Below are 27,205 nucleotides of genomic sequence, written 5' to 3'. Positions count from 1 at the left end.
TGTGGGGGAGCATGCGAGGGTTGTCTTATGGGGGGCTGGAGGCAAACCCTAGAAATTTCCACTGCCTCCTGCTGTCTCTGTATCCCACTTCCTCTGGGGCACAGGGGGCTGGGGCTGGGGGCAGGCCTATGGGGACTTAAGGTGGCTTTGACCCTCTCTGTTGCAGTACCCATTCTGTGGTGTCACTTAGAGCCACTTTAAGGCTACCCTAACCTCTGCTGGCCTGCCTTGGGGAAGCAAAAACACCCATAATGTGTCACACTTCAGCCATACCCCGATCCGTCCATGAAGGGACTCCCTCGGAAGGAATACTGCAGAAAGGGACCGAGGGGTTATAGTGGACCACACGCTGAGTATGAGTCAACAGCGTGGTACTGTGGCAAAAAGAGCAAACCTGATTCTGGGCTGCATTGCCAGGGGTGTTGTGAGCGAGATGCGAGGTCGTTCTTCCACTCTGCTCTGTGCTGATCAGGCCTCCGGTGGAGCTGTGTCCGGTTCTGGGCTCTATATTTCAGGAAAGATGTGGAGAAGACCTGGAGAGAGTCCAGAGAAGAGCAACGAGAATGATGAAAAGTCTAGAAAATATGACCTATGAGAGAGGATTGAAAGAACTGGGTTTGTTTAGTCTGGAAAAGAGAAGGCTGGGAGGGGACATGAGGGCAGCTTTCAAGTACCTAAATGGGTGTTACAAGGAGGAGGGAGAAAATTTGCTCTCCTTGGCCACTGAGGGCAGGACAAGGAGCAATGGGCTTAAACTGCAGCAAGGGAGGTTTAGGTTGAACATTAGGGAACAGTTCCTAACTGTCAGGGTGGTCAAACATTGGAATAAGTTGCCTGGGTAGGTTATGGAATCTCCATCACTGGACAGATTTAAGAGCAGGTTGGAGGAATATCTACCAGGGATGGTTTAGACAGTGCTGGGACTTGCCAGGAGAGCAGGGGACTGGACTCGATGACCCTCGAGGTCCCTTCAGGTGTTCTGTGACTCTGTGCCAGGGCCCTAACCCCCACCCCCACCCGTTGGGGAGGGGGTACCCATGGGCAGGGTATGCCCACCGTGCTTGGGATGGCAGGGGCGAGGGTCGGGCTGAGCTCGGAAGAAATCCTTCCCACACTGGAAGCTGTTGGGCTAATTTCAGGCCTAGCAGAACCCCGCTGGGCTGAGGATTGCTGCATTCTTGGCCGCTGGCACCTGGAAATTCACAATCTCTCTTCCTCCCAGCACCATTGCTGCCTCTGGGCTGCAGTACATCGCCCCCGACGCCTTCTACGCCACCCCCAAGCTGACCCGTCTGTGAGTAACACCCCCCGCAGGACCCTTGTTGCATCGCTCCGGGCTGGTGCTTCCCCGTGGTGCTGCCTTTCCCCCAGGGAATGGGGGAGCCAGGCTTTTCAGTACAACCTGTAGCCATATGGAGATGGGGCCGGGCTGCGCCAGGCACTGTACGTGCACGAGAGACGGTCCTTGCACGGAAGTGCTTGTGATCGAAAGAGACAAAAGAGGGGGAAACTGAGGCAGGAAGCAGGGGCATGACTTGCCCGAGGTCACCCAGCAGCAGAACTTGGGCTAGAACCCAGGTCTTCTAAACCTTGGTTTGTGCCCTGCTAGATGGTCCAGGCTGCCCTGTTAGCCAGCCTCTGGCTTCACCAGCTGATGCAGATCTGTGTGTCTAGCCCCCTACACGCCCACTATCCATCCGTCAGTCTCGGGCACCGGCTACGCCCTGCTCCACTGGGTGGCTTTGTTCCCCCTGCCTAAGGGCCAGGGGGATTGATCAGGCTCAGCTGTCTCTCTGCCTGAAATCGACGTGAGCGGCTGAACCAGATCCCCTGCCAGCTGGGGCCCAGGGAGGGGGGAGCGGAGCCCTGGGGGGTGCCACGGGCCGCAGGGCCTTTGACTCTGAGTGGGAAATCATTGATTTGAGCAGAAGGGAGGCCTGTTCCCAGCCTGCCCTGTGGGGACTCCACGCTGTCCTATGTGAATGCATTGGGGTGGGTGTCCTGGTCCCCCGACACCACGTGCCTCCTGCAACTCCTGCACCCCATTCCCAGAACAGATGTCCCCCTCTGGGCTGCTCCCCAGTGATGGGCGTTACTTCTCAACACCCCTCCCCTACCCTGCAGCCTTTCCTGTGTCCTCTGCTGTTGGACTGAAGGGGGCAAACCAGTAGCGGGGGGGTGGGGCGGGGGGTGGGAGGGAGGTGTCGGCTGCGGCATAGCCCAAGAGGGTTTAACTTGGCATGGAGGATGGACATTTCCTCTCCCCAGTGCACAATGGAGAGCCCCTGGTTCGTGCTCTGCCCCGGCAAGGCCGTTTCAGGGATGCCCCCCCATCTAACGATAGCGCGTTCCGCTCCCTGTGAAACGGACTGTGCCCCAGTGCGGGTGGACCAAGGTATTTAGCGGCTGCTTGGGGGGATTGGCAGCCGTGCCTAGGTGAGTTCGATACCTGCTTTTGGCGTGATGGCTACCAAGACGCCATGGCCGTTAGGCAGCTGGAGTTGGGTCCCTTCACCATCTGTCACTGTGAGCTGTGTCGCCTCTCACCGTGTGTGTACAGCGCCTTGCGCCCCAGGCCTCAGGCCCATGCTGGGCATGGGACCTGACGAGAGATGATTGGCAGGTCTGATTTGTTCATTAGCAGCCCCCGGTTTGTAGGGGAGGGGAGTCTCCGGCCCTGCCCTGGCCTGGCCTGGCCTGAGCTGTCTTAGTTCAGGAACGCAGATGGGCAGCCCTGGAGGGAGGGATGGACATGAATCTCTGAAACCTGGAGGAACCACCAGCTGGGCTCTGTGCCTCTGGAGCCCACTTCTGCCCTGGGAGAAGTCACAGAGCGACTGTTCCTAATTCCCCTTGGCAGGGGGGCGTGGCAGGATCTTCACTGGATGGCATTGGTACCCGACTCCCCCGGAAGGCACTTTGCTGGCATAGGGTCCGCATGGGATTGTGCTGACTGCTGAGGGATGTGGTGGGGGTGGCCAGGGGTGGTCATTTGGAGCACAGGGGCTAAAGCCAGCTCAGGCAAAAGAGGTGGGAGACTGGGTGGGGATCTCCTGGCAGTTCCGCTCCCTGCCCCTGACTCCCCCGGGTGACCTCGGCCAAAGTCACCTAGTTTCTCATGGCCTCAGTTTCCCTCCCGATAGAGTCACAATTGTGCCATGCTCCTGCGGCACTGGGGCTGTGTAGGGGCTGTAGAATCGTCTCCCCCGAGAGCAGGTGGGGGCCCAGGTTGTGGGACGTGTCTAACCAGGTTGTGGGGAGCACAATGGCCCAGCCATGGTGGACAGGTTCTTTCCAACCTCCTGCAGCTGATGCGCACTCAGGGGGTGCTGGGGATGCTCTCCACCAGGCAGTTCTTTGCAGCCCAGGCAGGAGCCTGGTTTTCTCTGTGTCACACTGGTGGGAGGGCCACCAGGATGGGAGCGCGTCAGTGGAGGTCTCTCTTCCCGCCGGCAGGAACCTCTCCTCCAACCACCTGCAGACGCTCTCCTGGAAGACGTTCCACCCCCTGGCCCTGCAGGAGCTGTAAGTAACCCTGAACGGGAGCTTTTCCTCAAAGCATCACCTGTGGGGGGGCCTGGCACCCCATTGCGCCCCAGAGTCACCGCACTGGAGTCACTCCAGGTTGATGCCAGCTGCTGGATCAAGCCCTCTCCAGAGGTGGCGCCTTTGGCATGTGTGGGCCAATCCCAGAACTGGTAGAAGCAGGTACCGTCTGCTAGCAGATGGTCTAGAGCCGCCTTTCCTTCCCCAGGCCCAGGGCTGGGATCTGAGTCGGGGAGAGCGCCGGAACTTGGTGCAAAGCTCTGAGTCAGCGGATGGGTTTCTGTCTAAATTCAGGGGTCCTGTGCTCATCTTGGTCTCCTCTAGAACGGAGAGAAACCTTGTTCTAGAGCTGTTCTCAACTTGTGTTCTAGGAGCTGGTCTCCAGGGCTGTTCTAGAGCTCAACTGGTCACCCCTTCTCAGTTCCATCCTAGACAGCTGTTCCAGGAGCCCGTTCCCAGACCAACTCTAGTCCTCCTCTAGAACCCACTTTCCTGTTCAGTTCTAGACCAGTGCTCTAAGAGCCTGTTCCCTGGTCTGTTCTAGAAGGACATGGCAGGGTGGGCACCACATGGGGGAAGCCAATTCTCTGGCCCTTGAGCCTTCCCACTTGTTCTGGACCAAGCAGTCTCCTCCCCAGGTTCACCAGCTCCACCATGGCCCATTGGCTGATTGCATAGATGGTCCCTGTGCTCTGCCAGCTCTGCCAGGTCTAGGGCGGAAAGAGCTCAGGTCCCATCGCCAGGCTGTGAGCCCAGATCGCCTGGGCCATGGGTGCAGGGATGGGGCCCAGGGGTGGAGGAACCAAGCAGAGAATCTGCACCAGGGCAGGAACAGACCCCTCAACGGCCTCTCTTGCTCCTCCCGACCAGGGTCCTGGTGGGGAACCCCTTCCGGTGCTCCTGTGGGATCCGCTGGCTGCAGCTGTGGAAGGCGAGTGGCCGGGCTGACTTGGGGAACCAGTCACTGAGCTGCTGGTGGGAGAGGGAGGAAATCCCCCTGGAGGACCTGCCCATCCCCGTGGACGTCTGCGGTAGGCCTCTGCCCAGGGAACGGGGCAGTGCTGGGAGTGTGGGTGGCGCAGGCTGCAGGGGACATGCAGCCCCTTGTGCACCAGCTGTGCCCCATGTGTGCCCCATGGGCGCTCGGTGGCCGATGTGCTTGCTGGCAGTGCTGCACTGGGTTTGCAGCAGTGATACTAGTGATCAGCGGAGTGATACTGTGGCACAAGTGGCGGGGTCAGCAGAGGGGTCCTGTGGAACCGTACTGGGGGGCAGCGGGGGAGGGTTCCATGGGACGGTACTGGGGGGGCTCCCTGGGGTGGTATTGGGGGGGGGGCAGCAGGGTGTTTCCATGGGGCGGTACTGGGGGGACAGTGAGGGGTTCCTATGGGGCAGTACTGGGGGGCAGCGGTGGGATTTCCGTGGGGCACTATTGGGGGGGCAGTGGGAGGCTTCCATGGGGTGGTACTGGGGGGCAGTTCAGGGGTACCTGTGGGGCAGTACCGAGGGGCGGCAGTGGGGTTTCCATGGAGCAGCAGTGGGGGGCAGCGGTGGGGTTTCCATGGGGCGGTACTGACACCCCCAGTCTGGCGGCAGGTGCTCCCTCTGTCTTCACCCGGCAGGTTAACAAGGGCACAGTCCATCCCCAGCCCACTGGAGCGCTCCCCAGCAAGGGGCGCAGGGGGATCAGGGCTTGTGCTGCTGGCGGAATACGGGGAGCTGGCCCACAGTTGGCCTGGCCCGGGCTGATCCCGCTTGGGGCTGGGGGAGGTGAGGGGCCCTGGGTCCCCCAGGGAGCATCACAGGGAGACCTTCTGGGCTCCCCTCCTGGGGGAGCTTGGCCCTGTCTCAGCAGGCGTCTCAGGCACAAGGACATCAACTGACCTGGGGCTTATGGGGAGCGCGTAGGGCTTCGGCTGGGGCCCAGAGTGGGGCATTTGGGTTCGTTGGCACCCATGTGAGCACCACACGGTCACCCGCACCGAGCTGGCCAAGCCCACAGCCCCAGCTTGCACCAGGCTCGGTGAATCCTGCCCAGATCAGACCCCTGGTCCCGGATTGGGTCCGATCCCAGGTGCTTCCAGCCTCTGGCCCTTGGTTCTCCTTGGCCCCTCTGCCCTGGGGCTGGGCTCTGAGCAGCGGCCATGTCCCCTCTCTTTGGCAGCCCCGCCGGAGGTCTGGATCGAGTACCAGGACGTGCCGGTGCGGCAGGGCGAGAACGTGAACCTCACGTGCCACTTCATGGGCCAGCCGCAGGCCCAAGGGCGCTGGATTGTACCGAACGTGGGGCCAGAGCCCCCCACCATCACCCAGGCAAAGACGACGGGGTTGTGTCGGGGGCGCAGAGGGACAGCGGCTGGCCACGGGGCTCCTGCTGGGCTGGCTGAAGGCTTTCTGCCCCCAGCGTGAACGGCCTGGGGGAATGTGGAATTTTTCTATGCATCTAAAATTTGATTTTCGGGCAGCAAATTTTCCAAACACCTGCCCCACCCCTATTCTGTTCTCAGCCAGAAGGACGGTGTGTGTGTGTCCGTGTGTGTGTGTGTGTGACTGTGGAGACCCGTCGGGAGGCCTGAGCTGAGCTGCATTTCAGTTTAGATCTCTCCCCCCAGCCCTCTCTGCGATGCAACGCGCTCCTTTGCAGCATGTGCAGATGGCAGGGGCCGGCGCAGCTGTGTGGTCCAATGGCAAGAAGCTACACAGCCATGTGGTGCAGCGGAAAGCTGTGTGTGTGACCACTGCTGGCAGGGCCTGGGTTAGAAGTTGATGTGACTGCCCTGTGCCTCAGTTTACTTCCTGGTGGATTGTTATCCTTGCTTTGTGAAGGATTCCTTAGCTGGGCAGTGCCTGCGATGTAATATAGAACCTCAATATTTTGCATCCCAGCCAGGGTTCCCTCTAATTTTTTCCATCCATGGGAAGAATAAATGTTGTGATGTGCACTGAGGCATGTGCCAGTGTGCACCACCCAAAGAAACCCAGGCTGCTGGCTGTGGGTGCTTTGCTATATCAGCTGAGCGGCACCCGAATCTCTCCTGGGCAGCTGCCCGAGTGCTCAGCTTACAGGGAACGCAGATGTCCACCCCCAACTGCCTCTCTGTGAATATCTGTCAGCAGAGGCTATGAGATCCCATGGTGCCCAGCACTTGCCACTCTGGGATCTGACTCTGGGCCTTTGGGTTGTGGCACAGCACACTGCCGATGGGAGTCCTGGTGTTAGTACATCAGTAACACATAATGGCAGAGACCAGGGCCGCGCTGTACGTACATCTTGGGAAGGACAGTGCCAATCCTGTAGAGGTTGCAGATTAGACAAGGGGTAGAAGGAGAATGAGCATTGCAGAGAAAATGAGAGGTTTGGGCACCTGTGAGAGAACAGAGCCCAGGTGGCCTAAGTCCTAGCCAGTTCTCCAACCACTACACCCCACTGCCTTGTCCCTTTTATGGGCTAGATAGTCCATGGGGCAGTTAACACAAGCTATTGGCCTAAATGCTGCAGGAAGAGGGATATTTACACGCTGTTCACTCATGCTGCCCTTGCTGGAATCAGAATAGCACAGCTGCGTGTCCACATCCCTACACTGCTGATAGCGAGTGGCGATTCTCACGTAGTTCAGCTTTACCCTGTCAGTGCACAGGTTTTCGGGTTGCAGATGAGTGTGTGTCAGTGGTGGGGTCATCGCCAGCTACTCACTCTCTTTCTGTCCCTGCAGACGTCAGACTCAGAAATCACCCTGCAGATCTTCAATGCGTCTTCCAGCTTTAACCGAAAGGACATCACCTGCTGGGCCGAGAACGAGGCAGGCCCCAGCGAGGAAGCCGTGCAGCTGAATATCACATGTAAGTGACATGCAGGGCTGACCGGGCAGCTTCAGGCAGTGTGTATGACAGTGAGAACAGCCTGGTGGCCAGACAGACCTGGGTGTAAATCTGTCCTCTGCCACAGACTCCCTGAGTGTCCTTGGGTGAGTCACTTAGGGCCTGTCTTCAGTGCTGCCTGTGGAGACACGCCTGAGCTAATTTGGATCCAGCTAGCTCCAGGAGTGTTGATTGTGAAGCTAAATCAAAGCTAGTTTGGCTGCATCCATACTGGTGACAGTCGCCCTGTCATCACTGTGCGCCTCAGTTTCCCCTATTTTCAGCTGAAAAGCCAGGTTTTCCAGCATCCAGGTCTGCTTCTGTGGCTCCGACCCTAGAGCAATGGGGCCATGGGGGCTTGGACTCAGCAGTTCTTTGCTTCCCAAGGAGAATGATGATAGGAAGGCAGCGGCTGTAAACTCTGGCTGAGGATCTCCATGTTGCCTAGGGGATTGGCAGGTGCCTAAATCCCTTAGTTGGCTTCAAACACCTCACAGAGACTGGGAGCGAGTGTGTGTTGATGCTACACATCTGTGGCCCACAGTGAAACTAAGTGATTGTAAGTGGAGGAGGTAAACGACCAAGTTGGGCTTTGGTGCTCTGGGTCACAGGTTCTAAGCCTGGCTGGTGTGGGCCATGGCTGTCGGCTCTGCAGCTGTAAGGTGTCTGGCGCTGGCTGTGGGCTAGCCGGGTTCAGACTGGTGCACTCAGACTGGCCAGGGGGAGCCTTAGCTGGACCATCCGTGCTGCCACTTATATCAGGCTGGCTGGAGTCCCTCTGGCCCCAGGCGGGGAGACTCGCTCCCGGATGCAGTGTAGCCAAGCCCAAAGGGAGCGCGCCTTAGTGCATCTCCCAGGCTGTGACCCCGGCTGCCCAGCAGGTGCGTAGCAATCCTCAATCTGTTTTCTGCACGTGTGCTGAGTAAATGTTATGTGCAGATGCGCACCACCTGGAGAGAGACACGCTGCCCTCTGGGGCTGCTCTGCTCACAGCCGGGTGGTGTTTGACTCTCTCCTGGCGTGTGGGTGGGGGAGGGACCGTGCTCCCTGCCCTGGGTCACAGCTGGCCCCCGGGCCAGGCACCGGCCTGAGCTCCTGCTTCTCTTCTCTCCCACAGTCCCCGCCGTGATCCTGGACCTGCATAAAGCCATCCCCCAGCACTACTGGTGCATCCCCTTCTCGGTGGACGGCAACCCAGCCCCGAACCTCCGGTGGCTGTTCAAGGGCTTCGACCTGGTGGAGGACAAGTACATCCACACCAAGATCGTGGAGTACGAGCACGACTCCACCGTGGTGCACGGCTGCCTGCAGTTCAACCAGCCCACGAACTTCAACAACGGGAACTACACCCTGCTGGCCCACAACCCGCTGGGGGCCGACGCCCGCAGCATCCTGGTGCACTTCATGGTCAACCCCTTCAGCTTCAACCCTGAGGATCCCATTGTTGGTATGGCCCCCCTCCCCGCCCCAGAGCCTCCCCCAGGGCTCCAGTGGAACCACTGAAGGCGACTTCCTGGCTCTGCCGCTGCTGGGCCGTGTGAGCTCAGGGAGGGCCTGCTCCCACTCCGTGCCTCAGTTTCCCCTCCCATCCGTGTCTGTGCTGTGCTCTGGGATGGGGCCCTCATCTCCTCTAGGCAGTGGACTCCTGTCCAGGGTTGCTCTTGGCCTCCCTGTGGAGCCGTAGAAAATCATGCAGGCTATTAGTTGAGATGGGTTGAGACTGAAGCTAGAGGGGCAGAAGCTGTCCCATCCGTGGAACGGCCGCTGGCACCAGTGCCACGTGGATGGGAAAGGGCCACACTGTGCCCAGCACACACGGCGCACGGAGTCCGGGAGGGGCAGGGTGGCTGAGGATTGGACCTCTATACCTGACACCCTCTGCTTCAGGGCGGGAGTGTGATTTGGGGGCGGGGTGTAATTCAGGGCTGGGGCCCAGGATCTGAGTCTCCTGCTCTCGCTGGTTTCACACCAGAGTGACTCTGAGGGGCGTCACTCTGGATTTACGCCAGCGGGGGCAGAAGGAAATTCAGGTCCTGGCTTTGGGCTGAGCCAAAACTCAGCTGAGTTTGGCACCTTCCAGTTGTGCCCCACGATGCGAGGGAGCAGAGCAGGGGACTGACATCCAGGCTGGCCTCTGGCTGAGACTCGCCATGTGGGCTGGGGCCAGGGAACGGTGCTGATGCTGGTCAGAGAATAACAATGTGTTTCCTCCCTGTTGCTGCAGACCCCACGTCACCGATGAGTGAGTATTTCCTGGGTTCCTGTCCCCCTGCTTGAGTTTCCAGTGCTCCCGAGTGGAGCTGTCCACCCCGCGGACCCCTGCCCGTCCCAGCAGGACCGTATCCCACCTGCCCACCTGCTCCAGACCCTCCCCTGGGAGGCTGAATCAGCGCAACCAAGGCCTGAGGTTCAGCCTCAGCCGGCTGCTTTCCAGTGAAACTGACAACGCGTTAGGGTCTAAACAGGGGGATCTCACCTGGATGCACCTGGGAGGTCCTACAGCAGCCAGGTGTACTGAGGGGCATGTGGCTAGTACCAGCTCCTGTCCTGCCACCGGCTGGCCCTGGGATCTGGTGGGAAGAGCTTCAGGGGAATCATGCATGGGAGAGGGAAGGGGTGTTTGGGTGTCCTGGGGGCTCACCTGCCCTATCCTTCCCCCCATTGTGGTGCTTGACATCGGAACTCCAGATTTCGCAACTAGCTCCACCCCCCGTCCAGACTCCTTATGGCTCCAACCCCCCCCGCCATAAAAGCCTGGGAACTTGGAGCTCCTGCCCTGAGTTCTGCATGGATGTGGAGGAAATGCTCCAGGCTGAGCTAAGGCTGTTGCCCTTCTCCCCTGCTGCAGACAAGGGGAACAGCACACTGCACGGGCCGGTGGAAACGGAGGAGCACACATTTGGGGTGAGCCCTGGGAAGGCAGATTTGAGTCGGGGGGGGCAGCGGTCTTCAAGGATAATCCTGCCATTCTCTGCTGCAGCATGAGGACGGGGCACAGGGAACATTAGGGTCTCAGCACTTGGCAAACACGCCCGCTCCCCACCCCGCCTGGAGGGGAGCCCGTATCGGTGACATGACAGAGGTGGAGAAACTGAGGCACAGAGCACCAGAGTGACTCACCCCCATTGCATGCAGCAGGGTGGAAGATCCTGATTCCCAGCCCTCTGCTCCTGCTGCTAGAACCCCCTCCCTTCCCCAGGCTGGGAACAGAACCCAGGAGCCCTGAGGCCAGGGCCTGCGCCATGACCCTTAGACCACACTGGCTCCCCGTGTCCTTCCACACTGTTGCTAGTTTGCCAGGCTGCGTTCTTCCCCACTTAAAAGGGGAAGCACTTCTCGTGCTTAGAGCAGTGGGGGCTGGGCTCCAGGATTCCTGGCTTCCAGCCTCAACTCTGGGAGAGAAGTGATGCCTAGTGGTTAAAGCAGGAAGCTGTTAATATCCTGGATGATCTCAGGCATAGTGGGGCTGTGTCTCACTTTCCCCTTCTGAGAAATGGGGGCTGTGACACTGACAGGTGGCTGCCGCTCTGTGCCTCAGTTTCCCACTCTGTGACACTGACCCACCCGGCTCATCACGCGCAGTTAATAACTATCCAGGGCTCTGAAGCCCTCGGGGGCGGGCGGCTGCGGGGTCTGGGCTGTGGCTTATGCCACATGACATGTTCTCTGTGCTGCTGCTGCTGCTGCTGCTGCCATGGGCCATAATGATTTTGCATCAGAGTGTAGCCGGAAGCCCTGAATCCAACTCCCCCGAGGGGGGGGCCCAGACGTGGCGGTGAGGCCTTTACCTCTGCGATGGGCCGGATCCTGTCCCAGATCCCAACGCTCCAGCATGGGAGTGTGGGTCTGAACCCGTCTTCTCCCTCAGGTCTCTGTGGCCGTGGCGTTGGCTGTCTTCGCCTGCCTCTTCCTCTCCATCATGTTGGTCGTGCTCAACAAATGCGGGCGGCATTCCAAGTTCGGCATTAACCGTAAGTCCCCTTGTCCCCGCAGCCCCAGGCAGCCCCCGTCCTCCTGGCTCGCTGTCATTGATTGGCTCACGTTGGTGCATGAGCTGAAGGAGTGACTCCCATAAGCGGTAGCAGTAGTAGGCTGTTATCCTGGCGTGTAATAGGTCCCAGTCAATGGGAGTGGTGGATTCGCAGAACAAATGACGGTGCCATGTTGACATCTGGCTTTGCAGGAGGGCCCAAACTCCCAGCATGCCCTGGCCGGCTCTGCAGTGCAGATTCCTGCCCTAGCCACTTGGTGAGCCCATGATTTCTTCCTGCAGGCCCCTCTACGCAGCTCAAGCCCCACAGCACGGATGTGCTCCTGCTTCTCCTAGTCTGTCTTGGGCCGGTGCCTCAGCTGGGGCAATCGAGAGCGACCCCAGGGGAGCCCTGTCTACACTAGGTGTCACAACAGCGGAGCCTGTTCCAGCCAGTGCCCCAAATGGGATGGCGCCGGGAGCTCTGCCTTCCCCTGTCACTCCCTACACTGGGGCAGGGATAGATTCCCCTGCAGGAGGTCAGACACCGTGGTGGAGTGAGCCTCACTCGCTTTGCAGAGGGCTCCCCTGGTGCTGGTTCGGGGATCCAGGAGAGAGGCTGCCTGGGAGGATTTTCACCTTCCCCTGGACTGGAGCCAGGCAGGCACCTCTGTCTGCAATCTCAGGGCACCTGGGCATTCCTGGGCACCGGATTCCAGCAGCTCAGGAGGCACCAGGATCTTAGCACCCTGGTGCCTCGCCCTCCCGCCCAGTCTGTGCCCTGTGGGCTTGGAGCCATCACAGCTCCCTGCTGGCGGGGGGAAGCTGAGGGCCCCCCTCTCAGTAATTTCTGTAGCCCTACCTGCTCTCTCCATTGCTCCCCCAGCGCGGAGGTGGCAGCGTTCCCTGTGAGCTGAGCGCTGGGGCGGCCGCCCAGGAGAGATTCAGGTGCTGCCCAGCTGATGAGCAGAGCACCCCCAGCCAGCAGCCTGTGTTTCCATGGGTGGTGCACATTGGGGCATGCCTCGGTGCAAGTAACAAAATTTATTCCCCAAATGGGTGGTGAAAAATTAAAGGGAACCCAGGCTGGGGCCACATGTGTGGGGGAGGGTGCTGCTGGATCCTGACACCTCTTCTCTGCCTGGTCCCACACAGGGGCAGCTGTGCTGGCCCAGGATGACGACCTGGCCATGTCCTTGCAGTTCATGAACCTGGGCAGCAGCCCCCAGTCCTCAGCCGAGAGCAAGCTGGAGGGGCTGAAAACCAACTTTATTGAAAACCCGCAGTACTTCTGCAACACATGTACGGGCCACGGGGAGGGCAGGGCAGGGCAGGTCTTGGGGTGGGAGGGGGACAGAGGGGTCTCAGAGGTCTAAGGGGGAGTAGGGTGCTCCTGGGGCGAAGCGGGGCATAGTGGACCCTGGGAGAGAGATGGAGGGTGGGTCCTGGGGTGGAGTGGGGGCAGGGTGGGTCGGGGAGGTTTAGGGGAGAGCAGGGTGGGCCCATGGGAGTAGGGGAGGCAGGACAGACCCTGGAGTGCTAAGAGAGAGTAGCATGGGTCTCGGAGGGGAACAGGGTGGGTCCCAGGATGGTGGGGCTGGAGGGGACCTAGGCACAGGGCTATAAGTGGGCTCAGAGACACAGACTCCAGGGAGATCCCTGCTCTGGGCCTGGGGCCCATCTGGGCTCTCCGCAGGGGAAAAGTGCCCAGGCACATCCAGGTGGCCATGGGTCGGGGGGCTGACGGGGTGGGGCTGGCAGGGAAGGGACGTGAAGGAAGGCGGGGGGGATTCGAAGGGGTTCTGAGCTGCTCCCACCCACTGTCATCCCTGGCCCCTTCCACCGTCATCCCTGGCCCCTCCTCTGAGAGCCAGGTGCTCCCCATCTCCTCTCCGGGGTGCACAGCACCACTGGGCTTAGTCCTTGCTCCTTGCAGGTGTCCACCACATCAAGCGCAGGGACATTGTGCTGAAGTGGGAGCTGGGGGAAGGGGCCTTCGGGAAGGTCTTCCTGGCTGAGTGCTACAACGTCATCCCGGAGCAGGAGAAGATGCTTGTGGCTGTCAAGGTAACACGCTCCCTCCCTCTGGGGGGATGCTGTCACCCACCAGGAACATCACAGCTGTCCAGGGGCTGCAAGCTTCAGCCGCTCCTGACAGTCAGGAGGGGACTAGGACCCAGCTCCACCTGAGCTACTCTTGGAGAATCCCCTTTCACTGTCAGCAGTATAGGCCCCATGACACACTTTGAGGAGTGCTGATTCCATTCAGTGGGGGGCACTAGTGAGTGTAGAGGCACATGCCAGTGTGGTGACTAGGGGCCCGATCTTGACTCCTTCAGAGGTCAGATCCAAACTCATGCCTGTGTTTCCCACTCTGGGTTAGATCCAGTCAGGGCCTGTTGGTGATGGGGTCACAACCCCAAGTGACGAGTGGCTGGCTGCAGAATCTGCCTGCCTGCCAGGCGGGATCGAGCCAGAGGCACTGGCTGAAATCAGGGCCCTGTTGTCCGGACACTGGATGGCCAATGGGGAAGAGAGAGTCCCTGCCCTGCGGATGCAACTGTCTGGTGGGTTTTCCCCCATCACACCTGACCCAGAAGGATGAAGTGACTTCCTCGGGGCTAGTTGCAGTAGAGGTGGGAAAGCCGGGCCCCCGCCCCGGTGCCCTCACCCTGCCCTCCCCGGGTCCGTCTCCCACTGCAGGCCCTGAAGGAGGCGACGGAGAGCGCCCGGCTGGACTTCCAGCGGGAAGCCGAGCTGCTGACGGTGCTGCAGCACGAGCACATCGTGAAGTTCTACGGCGTGTGCACAGACGGCGAGCCCCTCGTCATGGTCTTCGAGTACATGAAGCACGGCGACCTCAACCGCTTCCTCAGGTGGGCCCCAGCTGGCCCCAGGGCAGGGATAGGAGATGGCAGGAGAAGCCCCAGGCATGCTGCCGATCCCGGTGTAGAGTAGAGCAGCCAATGGGGCTGCTCTAACATACCCCCCAAGCCTGAAATACTATCCAGCAGCTCAGAAGAGCCAGAGCCCTTCAGCCGCACCCGCCTCCTCTGGCACTGCCCTGGCGTGCCGAGTGGTCCCCCAAATGGCCGTTTGGCCAGCCCCACACCAGAGAATACAGCGCCCCATGGGGCTCCAGGGAGGCAGGGGAGTGGAGGGCCAGTCGTAAGAGGTGGCTTTCACCCAGGCTTCAGGAATTACTGGGCTGGTGCAGGCTGGGAGGGGGAAGGGTCTTGGGCCCAGGCTGGGCAGAGCAGGGGGAGGGTGGGGATGGAGACACGGCCACCAGGTTGGCTGAGATACGGGTGTGGAGGGTGGGGGATAAATGGAGCCTGAAACAAGCGGGTGAGACTGAAGCTGGGGGTGGGGGAGGGGGGCAGCCGGGATGTGGGGCGGCTGTGGGGGAAGGGGGCAACTGATGGAGGCAGACGCCAAGGGGGGGTGGGGAGCGGAGGCTGGGGCGAAGGCAGACTGGCAGCCTCTGTGATGCGCCCGCTGTCTGGGGCCAGCTCTGCCTCCCTGGTGACACCAAGGAGCTGCTGTGGGAAAGGGCGACAGTCCTTCCCCCCCCGTGGGCTGCAGTGGGGCAGGGTCCCAGCCCTGGTGCTGGGCCCCCCAGGAGAAAAGTGGGGCTGAGGGCAGCCCTGCCAGGTTGCCGTTGGGTGGGGGACAAATGCCCCCTCTTTAAACAATACACTATTACCCCCCCCACCCCTTGATCACAGCAAGGGCCCTGCGGAATCTCCCCAGCAGTGGGCTCGGCCCCGCCACAGCCTCGGGGGCTGTTCTGGGGGACCCCCAGCCAGGAATCTCTCGGGCTGCAGCCGTGCCATTCCCAACCCCCCCCCACGCCGCCATGCACCTCACCCTCCCCGAACCCACAGCCGCTCGCACACCCCCCAGCCCCTTCTGCATTAGTGGCCCCGTTGCCAGGCTCCCAGCCCGGGGAGCCCCCGGCCCCCCCAGCCGCTCCATTATCGTGGCAGCTCAGCCAGCCGGCCCTGCTAATGCGCCCTCCTTGCAATATTGATTAGATTAGCTGTCTGAGAGGGAGATTGGCCATCAGCTGAGATGAGCAGAGACGTTTCGATTGGCCCCCGAGGTATTGGCGCGAGACGGGGGGCTGCCAGCGGCCTGGGTTCGCGGCTGCGGGACCAGCTCTGAGACGTGGCTCGGATGATTATTGTTATGGGACTTGGCATTAATGGTTCTGCTTCCCCAGAGCCGCGCGGTGCTGCCCCGGCTTGCTCGCCCTGCACTGTCAGGAGCACTCGGCATCAGCTGGGGGGCTGGGGGGGGCGCACCCTCTGCTCGGCCAGGTCGGCACCTCGCACTCCAGCAAGGGCTTGGGGGAGGGGCAAGAGCCGGCCTAGCTTTGCACGCACCCGAGCTCACGCTCATGCAAACACCACGTACTGAATCGTGCGCCCTCGCTCACCCAAACACCCCCTCGTGCTCAAACACGCCTGCTCTCCTGCTCACACGTCAGCACGCCCGCTCAGAGATGCGTTCACAGACGCCGCGACACACATCAACACAGGGACCCTCGCTCGAGCGTACACACTCACACCTGCCCTCGCACGCAGGTGGCTGGTGGAAGGAATTCCCCCCAGCTCACAGGCAGGACCCCTGGGGCCGTCCCCTTCATCTGCCCCCTGGGGAGTGGAGCATTTGCTGGGACATGTCCTTCTTAGTGGGTTCCCTGCTGGGGCCAGCCCTCCGGCACTGGTGGCCTCTTTGGCTGGGCACTCCGGGCTTGCCCCAGGGCAGACCAGAGTCGGCTCTAAGGTACGGAACCTGGAATCCGGTTGGTTCCGCTGCCGGGCTGCTCTGAGCCCAGCCTGGCCCTGCCTCCGCCCAGGTCCCACGGGCCAGATGCCAAGATCCTGGATAACGGCAACGGCCAGTTGTGCGGGCAGCTGAGCCTGAGCCAGATGCTGCAAATCGCCACGCAGATCGCCTCGGGCATGGTCTACCTGGCCTCGCTGCACTTCGTCCACCGCGACCTGGCCACACGCAACTGCCTGGTCGGCCACAGCCTGGTGGTGAAGATCGGGGACTTTGGCATGTCCCGCGACATCTACAGCACTGACTATTACCGGGTGAGCACCCTGCGGGGTGGGGTGGGCCCCATCCTGGTGTCCACACCCAACCTGCAGTCTGGTGGAGTCAGTCAGGACCAGCTGGCCTGGCTGAAGTAGGAGCAGATGCTACCAGCCTGGGCCGCTGTGGTGCCCCCAGGGAGCTCAGGAAGGTGGGGGCCTGTCTCTTCCTCGATTAGGGCAGCTGGGGCTCCGAACTCCTGCCCTTATCTCAGCCTCCCAGCATCCCCTCTGCCCCCCACCCTACCTCCTGCCCCCTTCCACTAGGCCCCACTGGGTTTGGGCTGAGCGCAATGTTGGAGAGAAAACACAAGTAGCCTTGGAATCCCCTATCGATGTCTGTGTCTCACCCCCCTGCCACTGATGCTCAGAGGATAATAGCCTACTACTGCTGCCAGCAAGTGGCGATCAGGGGCTGGTACGTATAGGGCAGGGGTTTTCAAGCAGTGTGCTGTGAGAGCTGTCAAAGTGTGTTGTGAAATTTTGTCGGCTTTCCCCTTGTCTGGGCTCTTGGCAGAGCCACCAGTGTGGGGAGGAAAGCAGCGAGGTTGCCTGAGTCCCAGCTGACATGGGGTATGTTAATTTGTCCCCCTGCCCAGCTCTTTGCACAACCACTGAGAAGGGAAGCGCTGACACCCACCCCCCCAGGAGCCTGTTTGTGCTGAAAGGCACCATTCCCAGCTCGAATGGGCTGGCTGGGAGTCCATCCCCACTCCCTGCTGTGTCAACGGGGAGGAAGGGAGGGTGTGAGCCCATTGGAACTGGGACACAGTTTAAATGCCACGTCCCGGCTCCAGCTGGCTGCTGGGGAGGGGACCCTGCTCTCTGGAGCTACCTCCCTCGCTTGCAAGTAATCCAGTGGCCACAGAAGTTTTCAGCAGTTACCTGATTAATCAACACCCCTAGCTGGGCATGGAGCAGATTTTGCAAAGGTGGCTGTGCTCGCTGTGTAAGCTGGCGGATTCTGTGGCAAATCTGAAAGGTTAATGGATTTGATCCTTGTTTAGCTTGTGCGCACTGCTGTGCTGTGAACCTCTCTCGTAAGACTAGTCACCGTAAGTAAGTGTGATGTTTATGAGCAATCGATTCAGCTGAAGAAGGTGGGGGTGGCATGGAATTGTTTCACTGAAGTGTGCCGTGTTACTGAAAAGGTTGGGAGCCACTGGTAAGGAGGACAACTGCCCACGATTACTGCCAGCTAGTGAAGTTCAGCAGCTGAGTTGTGTAAAGGATAATAGCCTACTACTGCTGCCCAGCTGTCAGCGCTACTCTGGTAGAAAGCGATGCTTTGGCAGTTCCATGTTTGCACTCTGCTGGGGATTCCACTGGCAAATTCCTTACCCACCCCCATTTCCCAGGCTGTGTTCAGTGATGGGGGAGGGCTCCCTCTGTGCCTCGTCAGCTAGAGACAGTGCTTCCCTGGGGGACCCCAGCCCACCTCCCCGTTGCGGGAGGGCACAGTGTGAGTCGCTGGCTGCCCGGGGGTAACCAGTGCGCTGGAAGCTGAGGTTTGTCAGGGTGAATGCATGACGAGCTGCCTCCCCAGCTGGCTGGAGGGTTCCGCTGGCGGCTCAGACCCATCCATCTCCATTTCCACGAGGGCTCTGCTGGGATCGGCCTCGGTGATGGGCCAGGGGCTCCAAGGGGCCTCTTCCAATTTTTCCCTTTTAGCTCCTGCCCCACCTCCGCCCCCATTCATATTTAATGGGGCCTGTGATGGGAAGGGAGCACAGAGTACTTAGCGGTGCTGGGGGCGGGGGCCGCAGCAGGCTGCCGTGAAAGGGTTAATACAAGGGAGTGGGCAGAGATGGTAGGGAAGGGGCGTTTGATTCTGTTCTGCAGGTGTAAATCAGGAGTGACTCCAGCAGAGTCAAGGGGCCATTTTGGTGTAAAACTAGTGTGAGCAAGTGGAGAATCCAGCTCTGCCCCGGCGTCTCCTTTCTCTTGAGTCATTCCAGCCCATGCGTCCTCCTCTTCCTCCCTGGTTTTTTCTTTCTTCTCCCACTTTTCCTCCCTTTCCACCCTTCCTGCTCGTTTCCTTCCTTTCACTTTTTGCTTCCCTCCTGACTTGTCCTTCAATCTTTACCTTTCAGTCTCTAGAGCAGTGGTTCCCAACCTTTGCACGAGTGCAGGCCCCCAACCCCCACCCCAAACTGTTTGCAGACCCCTGACAAAGCCAATTACAGCTGCTCTGTGCACTTCATTCAATGGGAAAGGAAACCACTGCATAGATTTTCAGACAGCCATTAGTAAGATGATTGGACGATAGTTAGTTTAAAAATAATAATAACCTGTAACTTTGCAGTTTATTTAAAACTTATTTTCTACGATCATTTTTATTGATCTGTTATTTTTCCCAAGGACGTCGGGTTGGGAACCACGGCTCTAAACCTTTTTCTTTCTCATTTTCTTTTGACTTTTCAATTTCCTATTTTTCTTTCTCTTCTCTTTTCCCTCCTCAATGCTCAGCTTCTTTCTTTCTTTCAATATTCTGGCCCCACCCTCCTCCCTACCAGTGTTCCCTCTATTTATCTTCCATGCATGGGCAGAATAAATTTTGTTATGTGCACCACCTACACAAATGCACACTGCCAGCTGCGGGTGCTCTGCTAATCAGTTGAATGACACCTGACTCTCTCCTGGATGGCTGCCCTAGCGTTCCACTTACTGGGAACGCTGCTCCCGGCCTGTCTGTCTAACCCACCCTTGCCTGGTCTCTCTGGCAGGTGGGCGGACGCACCATGCTGCCCATCCGCTGGATGCCCCCAGAGAGCATCCTCTACAGGAAGTTCACGGCCGAAAGTGACATCTGGAGCTTTGGGGTGGTTCTGTGGGAGATCTTCACCTACGGGAAGCAGCCTTGGTACCAGCTGTCCAACACAGAGGTGAGGGAGCGGCTCGGCGAGTGCAGGACGGGTAGCAGCACCAGGGTGGAGGTGGGGAAGGAAGGCTGGGTTACAGCCAGGGAGAAGGGGCTTTGATCCGTCACCTCTCTCATGGGCACACAGGCGCCTAGGAGGAAAGGCAATAGGTTGAGAAATAAGGAGAAGCCGTGGATGAGCCTCTGGTGAAAGCTATAGGATCCCATCCCCATGGCTTAAAGCACCTCCCCTGTGGCAGTGAGGTCCAGAGGTTACAGCTGGGAACAGGGAGTTGGGACTCCTGAGTTCTGTCCCGTGTCTCCACTGTTTTTGCCATCCATGGGTGGAATAAATTTTGTTATATGCACCAAAGCATGTGCACATGTGCACCACCCACGGGAACATGCTGCCGGCTGTGGGCGCTCTGCTGATCAGCTGGACAGTGTTGGAATCTCCCCTGGGTGGCCGCCCAGGCGCCTGGCTTTTGAGGAACACTGGTTCTGTCCACAGCTCTGGGAGGCGGTCAAGAGCTTAGAAAGGTGGAACAGGAATCAGGACACCTGGGTCCCATTGTGCTGTCTGGGGGTCTGTAAGGGAATGCAGACTCCCCCAGCTCTTCCTCTGCCCCACCTGTGCCCCCCCCGGTGCTGGTCAGGGCTAAGCACTGCTGAGCCCCTGTTTGCAGGATCTTTGCATGCCAAGGTGCTGCCCACGGGCAAACCTGAGACATAGCCGGTCCCGCTCTCTGGTTTGGTGAGGCCTGAGCACAGAGGGGCCACCCTGGCTCACGGGCTCTGGGAGCAGTGAGGGGGCGATATTTCACTCCTCCAAAGCACGAAAGAACTGATCCAATTTGCCAGCCGGGGAGAAACCTGATCTGCCCCTAATGAACTCGCACACAGCCTAAGAGCCCCTTGTCTAATGTTCCCCCAAGCACACGGGGAGTGCCCTGGAGCCTATTGATGGCTCTTTCCTTTCTGCTGCGCCCAGGGAAAATTTGGGGGCGGGGCAGGACCAGGAGGAGCCCAGCATGCAGGGCATTTGGCTGGTGTGTCTTGGTTGGTGCCCAGGCGCTGTTCCCCCGAGGGTGGCAGAGCATCCCTCTGTGTACAGACTCTCCCACCCTCACCCCTGATCAGGAGCCGCTTGGAGTCTGCATCACTCCAGCCGATTTGCCCCATCTGAGGATCTGGCCCTGGGAGTCTTGAGGACATGGGCCCTGCTTTGCAATTGTGGGCCTGGCTCTAGGAAGTCCAGCTGCCAGTTTACACAGGGGGCCACTGGGGCACCGAGTGCCAAGGGACTCAACAGCAGCGCAGGAGAAAGGATCGGGGGAGTCCTGGCCAGGGTTCCCTGGAAGCTGAGCACATGGGCGGCCACCCAGGAGCGATTCAGAGGCCACCCAGCTGATTAGCAGAGCGCCCATGGCTGGCTGCATGTGTTTGTCAGTGGCGCACATCTGCCCATGCCTTGGTGCACAGAACAAAATTTATTTCACCCCGGACAGTTAAAAAGTACAGGGAAGGCTGGTCCTGACTCCCATTCCTGCATCCCCCTCCATGGCCCCAGCCCGAGCGGCATAGCAAAGCTTGGCCCCGGGTGGAGACACACGTGGGCTTTGTCCCCAGCTCAGGGTTAGACCTTGGGGGTTGAAACGCTGCCCCGGCCCTCGGGCGCTTCTCTGCTTCTGCTGCTTCTCTGCAGGCCATCGAGTGCATCACGCAGGGCCGGGAGCTGGAGCGGCCCCGGACCTGCCCCTCGGAGGTGTACGCCATCATGCAGGGCTGCTGGCAGCGGGAGCCCCAGCAGCGGCAGAACATTAAGGAGATTCACAGCCGGCTCCAGGCCCTGGTCAAGACCCCTCCTGTCTACCTGGATGTCCTGGGCTAAGGCTGGAGACGGGGCAGGAAACCCTCCGGAATCCTCCTCCTCCCCCTGCCCCCACCCCACCCCGGGATCCCGCCCCAGCCTGGGGATGGAGGTGACGTCCCCCCCTTGGACTTGGCAAGTCCCTCAGCTGGGGGTGCTGCTCAAAATGTCGCGCCAGGACCAAGTTCTCCGAGACCCGCCGCAGCTCCCACACAAGATGCTCCCTTGGGCCTCCCCCCGGCTCCGGATGGCAGCTCAAGCTGCTGCCCTTCATCCCCTCGAGAGGTGAGGGAGTGGCAGGCGGTTGCCCTTCCCCTCCCGGCCATTCAACCTCAGCCTCTGGAAACCTCCTCCCCCTCAGAGACAGACAGATGGACGGACGCGCCTGCTCTCTTCCTGCAGCAGATCCCACCCTGGCGCTGGGGGTCTCTGCCACCTCTTTCTGGCTTACCGGCCACATGCAGGCCAATGCTAGCCACCACTGGCTGTGACCTAGGCCCCAGGTGTGTGGGGACGGTGGCAAGAGGGGAGGGAGTGCTGTTGTAGGGGGCTAATGCTGTTTCTCATTCGCTGTGCTGGCTCTGTTCTGGGCTGGGAGGTGGGGACCAGGGTGCAGTCCCAGGGCTTGTGGGTTGGGAGTAACAGGCCCTTTGTCCACTGCAGGGCTGGCCGCAAAACCCCTTTGCAGCCCTCTGTCAGGGAGCTCATTTGCTAAAGCTGTGTTAAGAACGCCAACCTCTGGGCTCTCAGGGCAGCATCTAGCCACCCCTGCTGCCTCCCGGGCTGGGATTGCAGCTCACTGGGCTCTGCCCAGCTCCAGGAGGGAGAGCAGCAAAGCTGCAGCCATGCAGGCTGCAGCCTGGGTCGTGCCAGCCCGCCTGGCGCCCCGAGTGATTGTCAGAGTTCCCTCTGATTTTTTCCATCCATGAGTGGGATAAATTTTGTTCTGCGCACCGAGGCATGGGTGGATGTGCACCAGCAGCAGAACCACATGCTGCCGGCTGTGGGCACTCTGCTAATCAGCTGGGCGGTGCCCGAGTCTCTTCCAGGCATCTGTTCAAGTGCTCAGCTTACAGGGAACGCTCACGAGGGGTGCACTCTTGCTGTCGTGACTTCACAGCTCTGGTCCTCATGTTCACAAGGTTGAGTAAGCTGGCCGGAGCTACGGCTACAGAGCCAGACCCTGAGTATCAGACCCGCTGCTGCCCAGCCCACGGGAGCAATTCCTCCCTGGGTATCAATCTGCTTCGCTCCAGCCAATCTGCACAGGCTGAGGATGTGGCCCAGGGGGACTGGAGGACTTGGACCCTGCTAGGAAGTCCAGCTGCTGATGGGAGGATCTGCCTGATATGGAAATGGGGGGGGGCTAGGCCCCAGCGTGCAGCTGTCCAGGCAGTCACTCATCCCCTCCTGACCCAGCCTCTACCAGCTCTTTGTCTGCAGAGGGCTGAACAGGCATTGGAGACCCAGCTCCTACCTTGCCAGTTGCAGGAATGCCAGCACGGCTGGGGAGAGAGGCAGTGCCGGTGAATGGGGGACTCCCATCTCTAGGGTTCGGCCAGGTCCAGCTGCAGTGGGGCCCTGTTAAGTTCTCTGCTGCTGGGAGTTCAGGAGCATGACAAAGGGAGTTTTGGTGGGGGTGGTGAAGTTTGGATCCGTTTCCAAGAACAAGCACAGGACAGTACAGGGCAGATGTGTCCGTCTCTCTAAAGATCCACTCCCAGTCATGGGCTCTGCTCCAGAAGCATTGGGCAGAATGCCCCCCACTGGTGCTGGGCAGAGCCCAGAATAGGGGACCACCATGGTTCTCTGAAACCGCTGGCCCTGATTCTGCCCCTCCAGAGTCTGGAGTAACTCCTCTGGAATTGCTGGACCTGATTCTCATTTACACAAAGGCCTCTTCTGGCTGCTCTGGCAGCATAAAGGGGCTTTAACTTGGCTGTAAGTTATTATGATGTGTTTGTTTTGCAGTACCAGCTAAATCCCCAGTCCTGGAGTAGGACCCCACTGTGCTGGATCACAGCTGTGAGGGCTTATCTACACTTGAAGGTTAATTCAGATTAAAGAAAAGGTGTGAATTTAAAGTGCTGTCCTAACAGCTCTGGGTGTAGACAAACCTACCCCAGTTTCACCTCCTTGTGGCTCCTGTACAGTGGCAGACCAGCACAAAGGGCCCTCCCCCCAGGGTGAGAGCTGAAGTAAGCTGGTTCCATTAAGAGATGCAAACTTCTCTGCAGCTGCTCATTTTGCTTTGGTTTAACCCTGTTCCCAAATGACTTAAACTAAAGTGCAATAAACCTGATTTAACCCAAAACAGGGGAGAGTTGCTCCAGTTAAACTTAATTCCATTTAAATCCACACCTTAAGGTCTTGTCTTTATGGGGCTCCTCAGGAAAATTAATCCAAACTGACATTTAATATTGATTAGTTAAACCACATTACATCTCTTATTCAGAATTAAAGTTTCACCCTAACGCACAGTTTTACCTTAATTCCCTTTGAAAATGAATTAAATTAAGCCACTTTCGTTCTGAATGAGCCTGTCCACACAGACTTAATGCAGTTTACCTAATCCACTTTGAATTCACACCTGTAGTCACTTCTGATTAACTTGCCCACACGCCGCCCCCCCCCCAGGGGCAAACCCTTACGTTAAACAAGTGGGGCTTGCCCCTGGAGCTGGGAATTTATCCTGCTGTCTGGGTCTCTGGCTTTCTTGGTGTTCCTATCTCTGTGGCACTCTTTCCGCCCTTGGCAGGGCTCTGGGTAGCAGGTCAGTGTCTGTCTGAGCATTAAGACGACTCTGTGAAGGAAAATAATAAGTAATAAAATCTCCTGTCCATTTCACTCAAACTCGAGGCGAGAGATTGGGCGAGAGTTATTGTGTGTGTCGGTTCTTTACCGCCTCGGCTAGCCCAGTGCCTGGCTGCGTTGGAAAATCTTTCCTCCCTAACTGGATTATCTCCTGCCATCCTCCTCCTCTGCTCTCTCCATCGTCCTTGGCCACAGCTTCCCAGGCAGCCAGCGCAGGGAGGAGCGAGAAATCAATTCAAGCAGCACCTTGCCCCTGCACCCAGAGAAGGGTGGGCCCTGTCCACTGCACCATGCCTTCTGGAGGAGAGAGGGGCTTAAGGGGAAATCAGAGCATTTGGGGTATAGGAGGAAGGGGAAATGCACCAATCAGGCTAGATTGTGGGTACCTTTTGCAAAGGCACGGGAGTGCGAAGAGAGAAAGGATGCCTAGGGGGTAGAGCACAGCTCAGTTCTTGCCTCTGCTACAGGCACTTGGTGTGACTGCTCTGCGTGGGCAACTGCTCTGGGGCAGCTCTCCCTGCTGGACCCCAGGGGCGGATGCTCTTATTCCAGACTGGAGGGCCTTGTCCCTTGGGGGAAAAGGCTTCAGTGCAGGGTGTCCACACAGGTCTGAAGCTGAGAGAGTTAATCCGCTTTAACGTCACACCCTCCCTGACCCCAGGCTCACTTTCCCCGGCGTAGCTAGGACAGGAAAAGGGGGAGGGCGGGTGATTTGGAGCCAAGGGTGGGATGGAGGGCCTGGGGTGGGCAGGAAGGATTGGGTGTGCAGGGGAGATCCTAAGCTGCGGGGGGTGGGGCAGGCAGGAGCGATCCAGGGCCCTGGGGAGAGGGGCAGGAAGGGTAGGGAGCCAAGAAAGGATCCGGGGCCCTGGAATGAGGGACAGGAGGAAGCGGGGAACCTATCTCCCCCCCAGTCCCTGTCCTGCGGGTGCCACACACAGCTGCCCCAGTTTCTGGCCCCTACACTGGCCTCCCTTCATGAGGCACCTCTCCCCCATGGGGCGAGTACGGGAGCTGGAGACGAGGACAGCAGCACGCAGTGCCAGCAGGAGGTGGTGCAGCTGGGCTGTGGATTCAGGGGTGCTGTGGCCTGGATGTGAGGCGGGGGGGCTGCTAAGTGGATGGGTGGCAGCCGACTCAGGCCCACTATTCCGGGATCCATCTTATCCACCCCAGGACTGCCCTGTTCCTCTCCCCCACGCCCGAGTGCCAATGCCGACAGCAGGCAGGGGCGTTATCTCACTGGGGGAGTTTAGCAGAGCCAAGGCCCAGCTTGTTTGACCACGACCCAGCCAGAGGAGATCAACCCTACACCTGGCTCGGGTGTGACCTCGCCGCACACCAGGGCAGTACAAACCACAGGTTGAGCCTCTCTCATCCGGCACCCTCGGGACCTGACCGGTGCCGAATGAGAGCATTTGCCAGCCCACGGGAGGTCAGTATTGGTGGCTGTAAACAAGCTTGATGGGGCTATGGGACTCTTGGCCACGCCCATGGTACGTGGTCGTCCAGCTAACTAAACACACGAGAGTATGGATGTGCCAGCCGAGCGAGTGCTGGACTAGAGAGGTTCAAGGGAATTAAACAGGGCCAGCCCAGAAGGAGCAGTGAACCTGTCTCCTTCAGCAACTGCGCCTTGGATGTCACCAGCTGCCTCTCAGTAGTGGGTGTTTGCAATGAAAGGGGTCTAGGTGCCACCCCATGGCACAATGAACCACACCTCTAGGTGTGTGGGTTACACCAGCATCCAGCCCCACCCATGCTGGCCCTGAAGAGGTTGCAGGCAAAATAGGTGGCTCCGCCACTGACTTTTCGGGGCTCCAGGCAAATCACTTATTTCTCTAGGCCTTGGGTCCCCTTTTCTGTCTCTCTTGTGTGTTGTACCTACACAGAGCAGGAATCGCTCTCCCCAGCCGGCTGTACTGCGCACAGCACAGCAGGGCCATGCTCACCGCTGGGAGGGGAAGGCTAATAGCCCCACCCCAGCAGGGACTCAGACGTACCTCCAACGCCGGTGATCGGGAGAGCGTGGGACATGGCCCCTGGGCTTTCAGCCCCATTCCCCTCCCTTTGTGTCCAATAAAAACACCTGTGCCTCCCTGGGCCACTAATCTCCTTACTCGCAATTGACGCCTGCACCTGTTTGCAGCCTGGCCTGTTTGCACCTGTCCCACTCACCCCACCAAGGGACAGGCGGCTGGGGGACCAGCTGTCAGAGCCATTGGTTTTGACTTTCCTCTACCACCTGAAAGGAGGCCCAGCCAGCAGGAACCCACGTGCCCCTTCATCGAATCAAACGCCTTATCATCTCCCTGGCAGCCTCCCCCTAATCACATCTGCGGGGTAATGCTGGCGTGAGCCTGCTGCCTTGCTAATGTTCGGGCCCTGGATCTGACGGTAATGGAGGTGAATTGATTTCATCTGGGCAATTAGTGCCTGCCGCTTTGGTCACTGCAGGTACTAAGCTAAGATAAGCAATGGGCCCACCAGCTTGGGCAGGATCAGCTGTGGGTACTGAGCCAGGGCGAGAATGTTCCCAGATCTGTGGGGGTGTTTGAAGCATGTCCCCAGCAGTGCTTGGCACAGCATCAAAATGGAAGTTCCACTCTCCCCATTTTACAGCAGGGAAAACAGAGGCACGGAGCCAGAACTTTGGCCAGGCTTACTGGCAAAGTCAGGATGTGTGGTACACAACTCTTTTGGTGCTACCATGAGCCAGCATGGAACATCACAGGACTACCCCCGTGCGGGACTAAACTCATGGTCTCCTAACCCCAAACCTGGGGTCTGACTCACTAAGTCATCGCCTGTAAGCCATGTCCTGGGGCACTAGGACAAGTGGCTGTGCAAGGCCATTAGAAGTGGCCAGATCAAAGCAGCTAAAAGCCAATGTGTTTTTCACACAAGGCGCATTTAACCAGCGGAACTCCCTGCCCCAGGAAGCTGTTGAAATGCATCAGGATCCAAAGAGCGGTTTAAGAATTAATACAGAGTGTTTAAGAAAAAAAAAATCAGCTGGGATATTAAACTTCCTGCTTCAGGACCTAATTGCTCCCTGACTGTTGGTGCCCAGAAAGACAGCTGATGTGGGCGGCTTATCTCACAGCCCTGTGGTGCCCACAGTCAGAGCCGGGCTCTTTGGCTAGCTGGGCCTGGGGCCTGAGCCACGATGCTGGCAGGCC

At 59.2% G+C, this 27,205-nt stretch overlaps 1 protein-coding gene across 1 annotated transcript in view; it reads left to right on the top strand.

Moving 5' to 3' along the window:
- Positions 1-21,230, top strand: part of NTRK1 (neurotrophic receptor tyrosine kinase 1) — a 29,529-nt gene extending 8,299 nt beyond the window's left edge. The window contains exons 3-17 of the mRNA XM_074981426.1: positions 1,223-1,294; positions 3,457-3,525; positions 4,417-4,577; positions 5,711-5,859; positions 7,260-7,386; positions 8,522-8,851; positions 8,981-8,995; positions 10,253-10,308; positions 11,273-11,375; positions 12,530-12,676; positions 13,311-13,441; positions 14,078-14,250; positions 16,239-16,479; positions 19,206-19,364; positions 21,045-21,230. Coding sequence (XP_074837527.1) covers positions 1,223-1,294; positions 3,457-3,525; positions 4,417-4,577; positions 5,711-5,859; positions 7,260-7,386; positions 8,522-8,851; positions 8,981-8,995; positions 10,253-10,308; positions 11,273-11,375; positions 12,530-12,676; positions 13,311-13,441; positions 14,078-14,250; positions 16,239-16,479; positions 19,206-19,364; positions 21,045-21,230 — 2,119 coding nt within the window. The remainder of the gene's footprint in view (positions 1-1,222; positions 1,295-3,456; positions 3,526-4,416; positions 4,578-5,710; positions 5,860-7,259; positions 7,387-8,521; positions 8,852-8,980; positions 8,996-10,252; positions 10,309-11,272; positions 11,376-12,529; positions 12,677-13,310; positions 13,442-14,077; positions 14,251-16,238; positions 16,480-19,205; positions 19,365-21,044) is intronic.
- The last annotated feature ends 5,975 nt before the right edge of the window (positions 21,231-27,205 follow it).

This window comes from Carettochelys insculpta, chromosome 30, assembly GCF_033958435.1.
Source record: "Carettochelys insculpta isolate YL-2023 chromosome 30, ASM3395843v1, whole genome shotgun sequence".
Lineage (NCBI taxonomy): Eukaryota > Metazoa > Chordata > Testudines > Carettochelyidae > Carettochelys > Carettochelys insculpta.
This window is presented reverse-complemented; position numbering and strand designations above follow the sequence as displayed.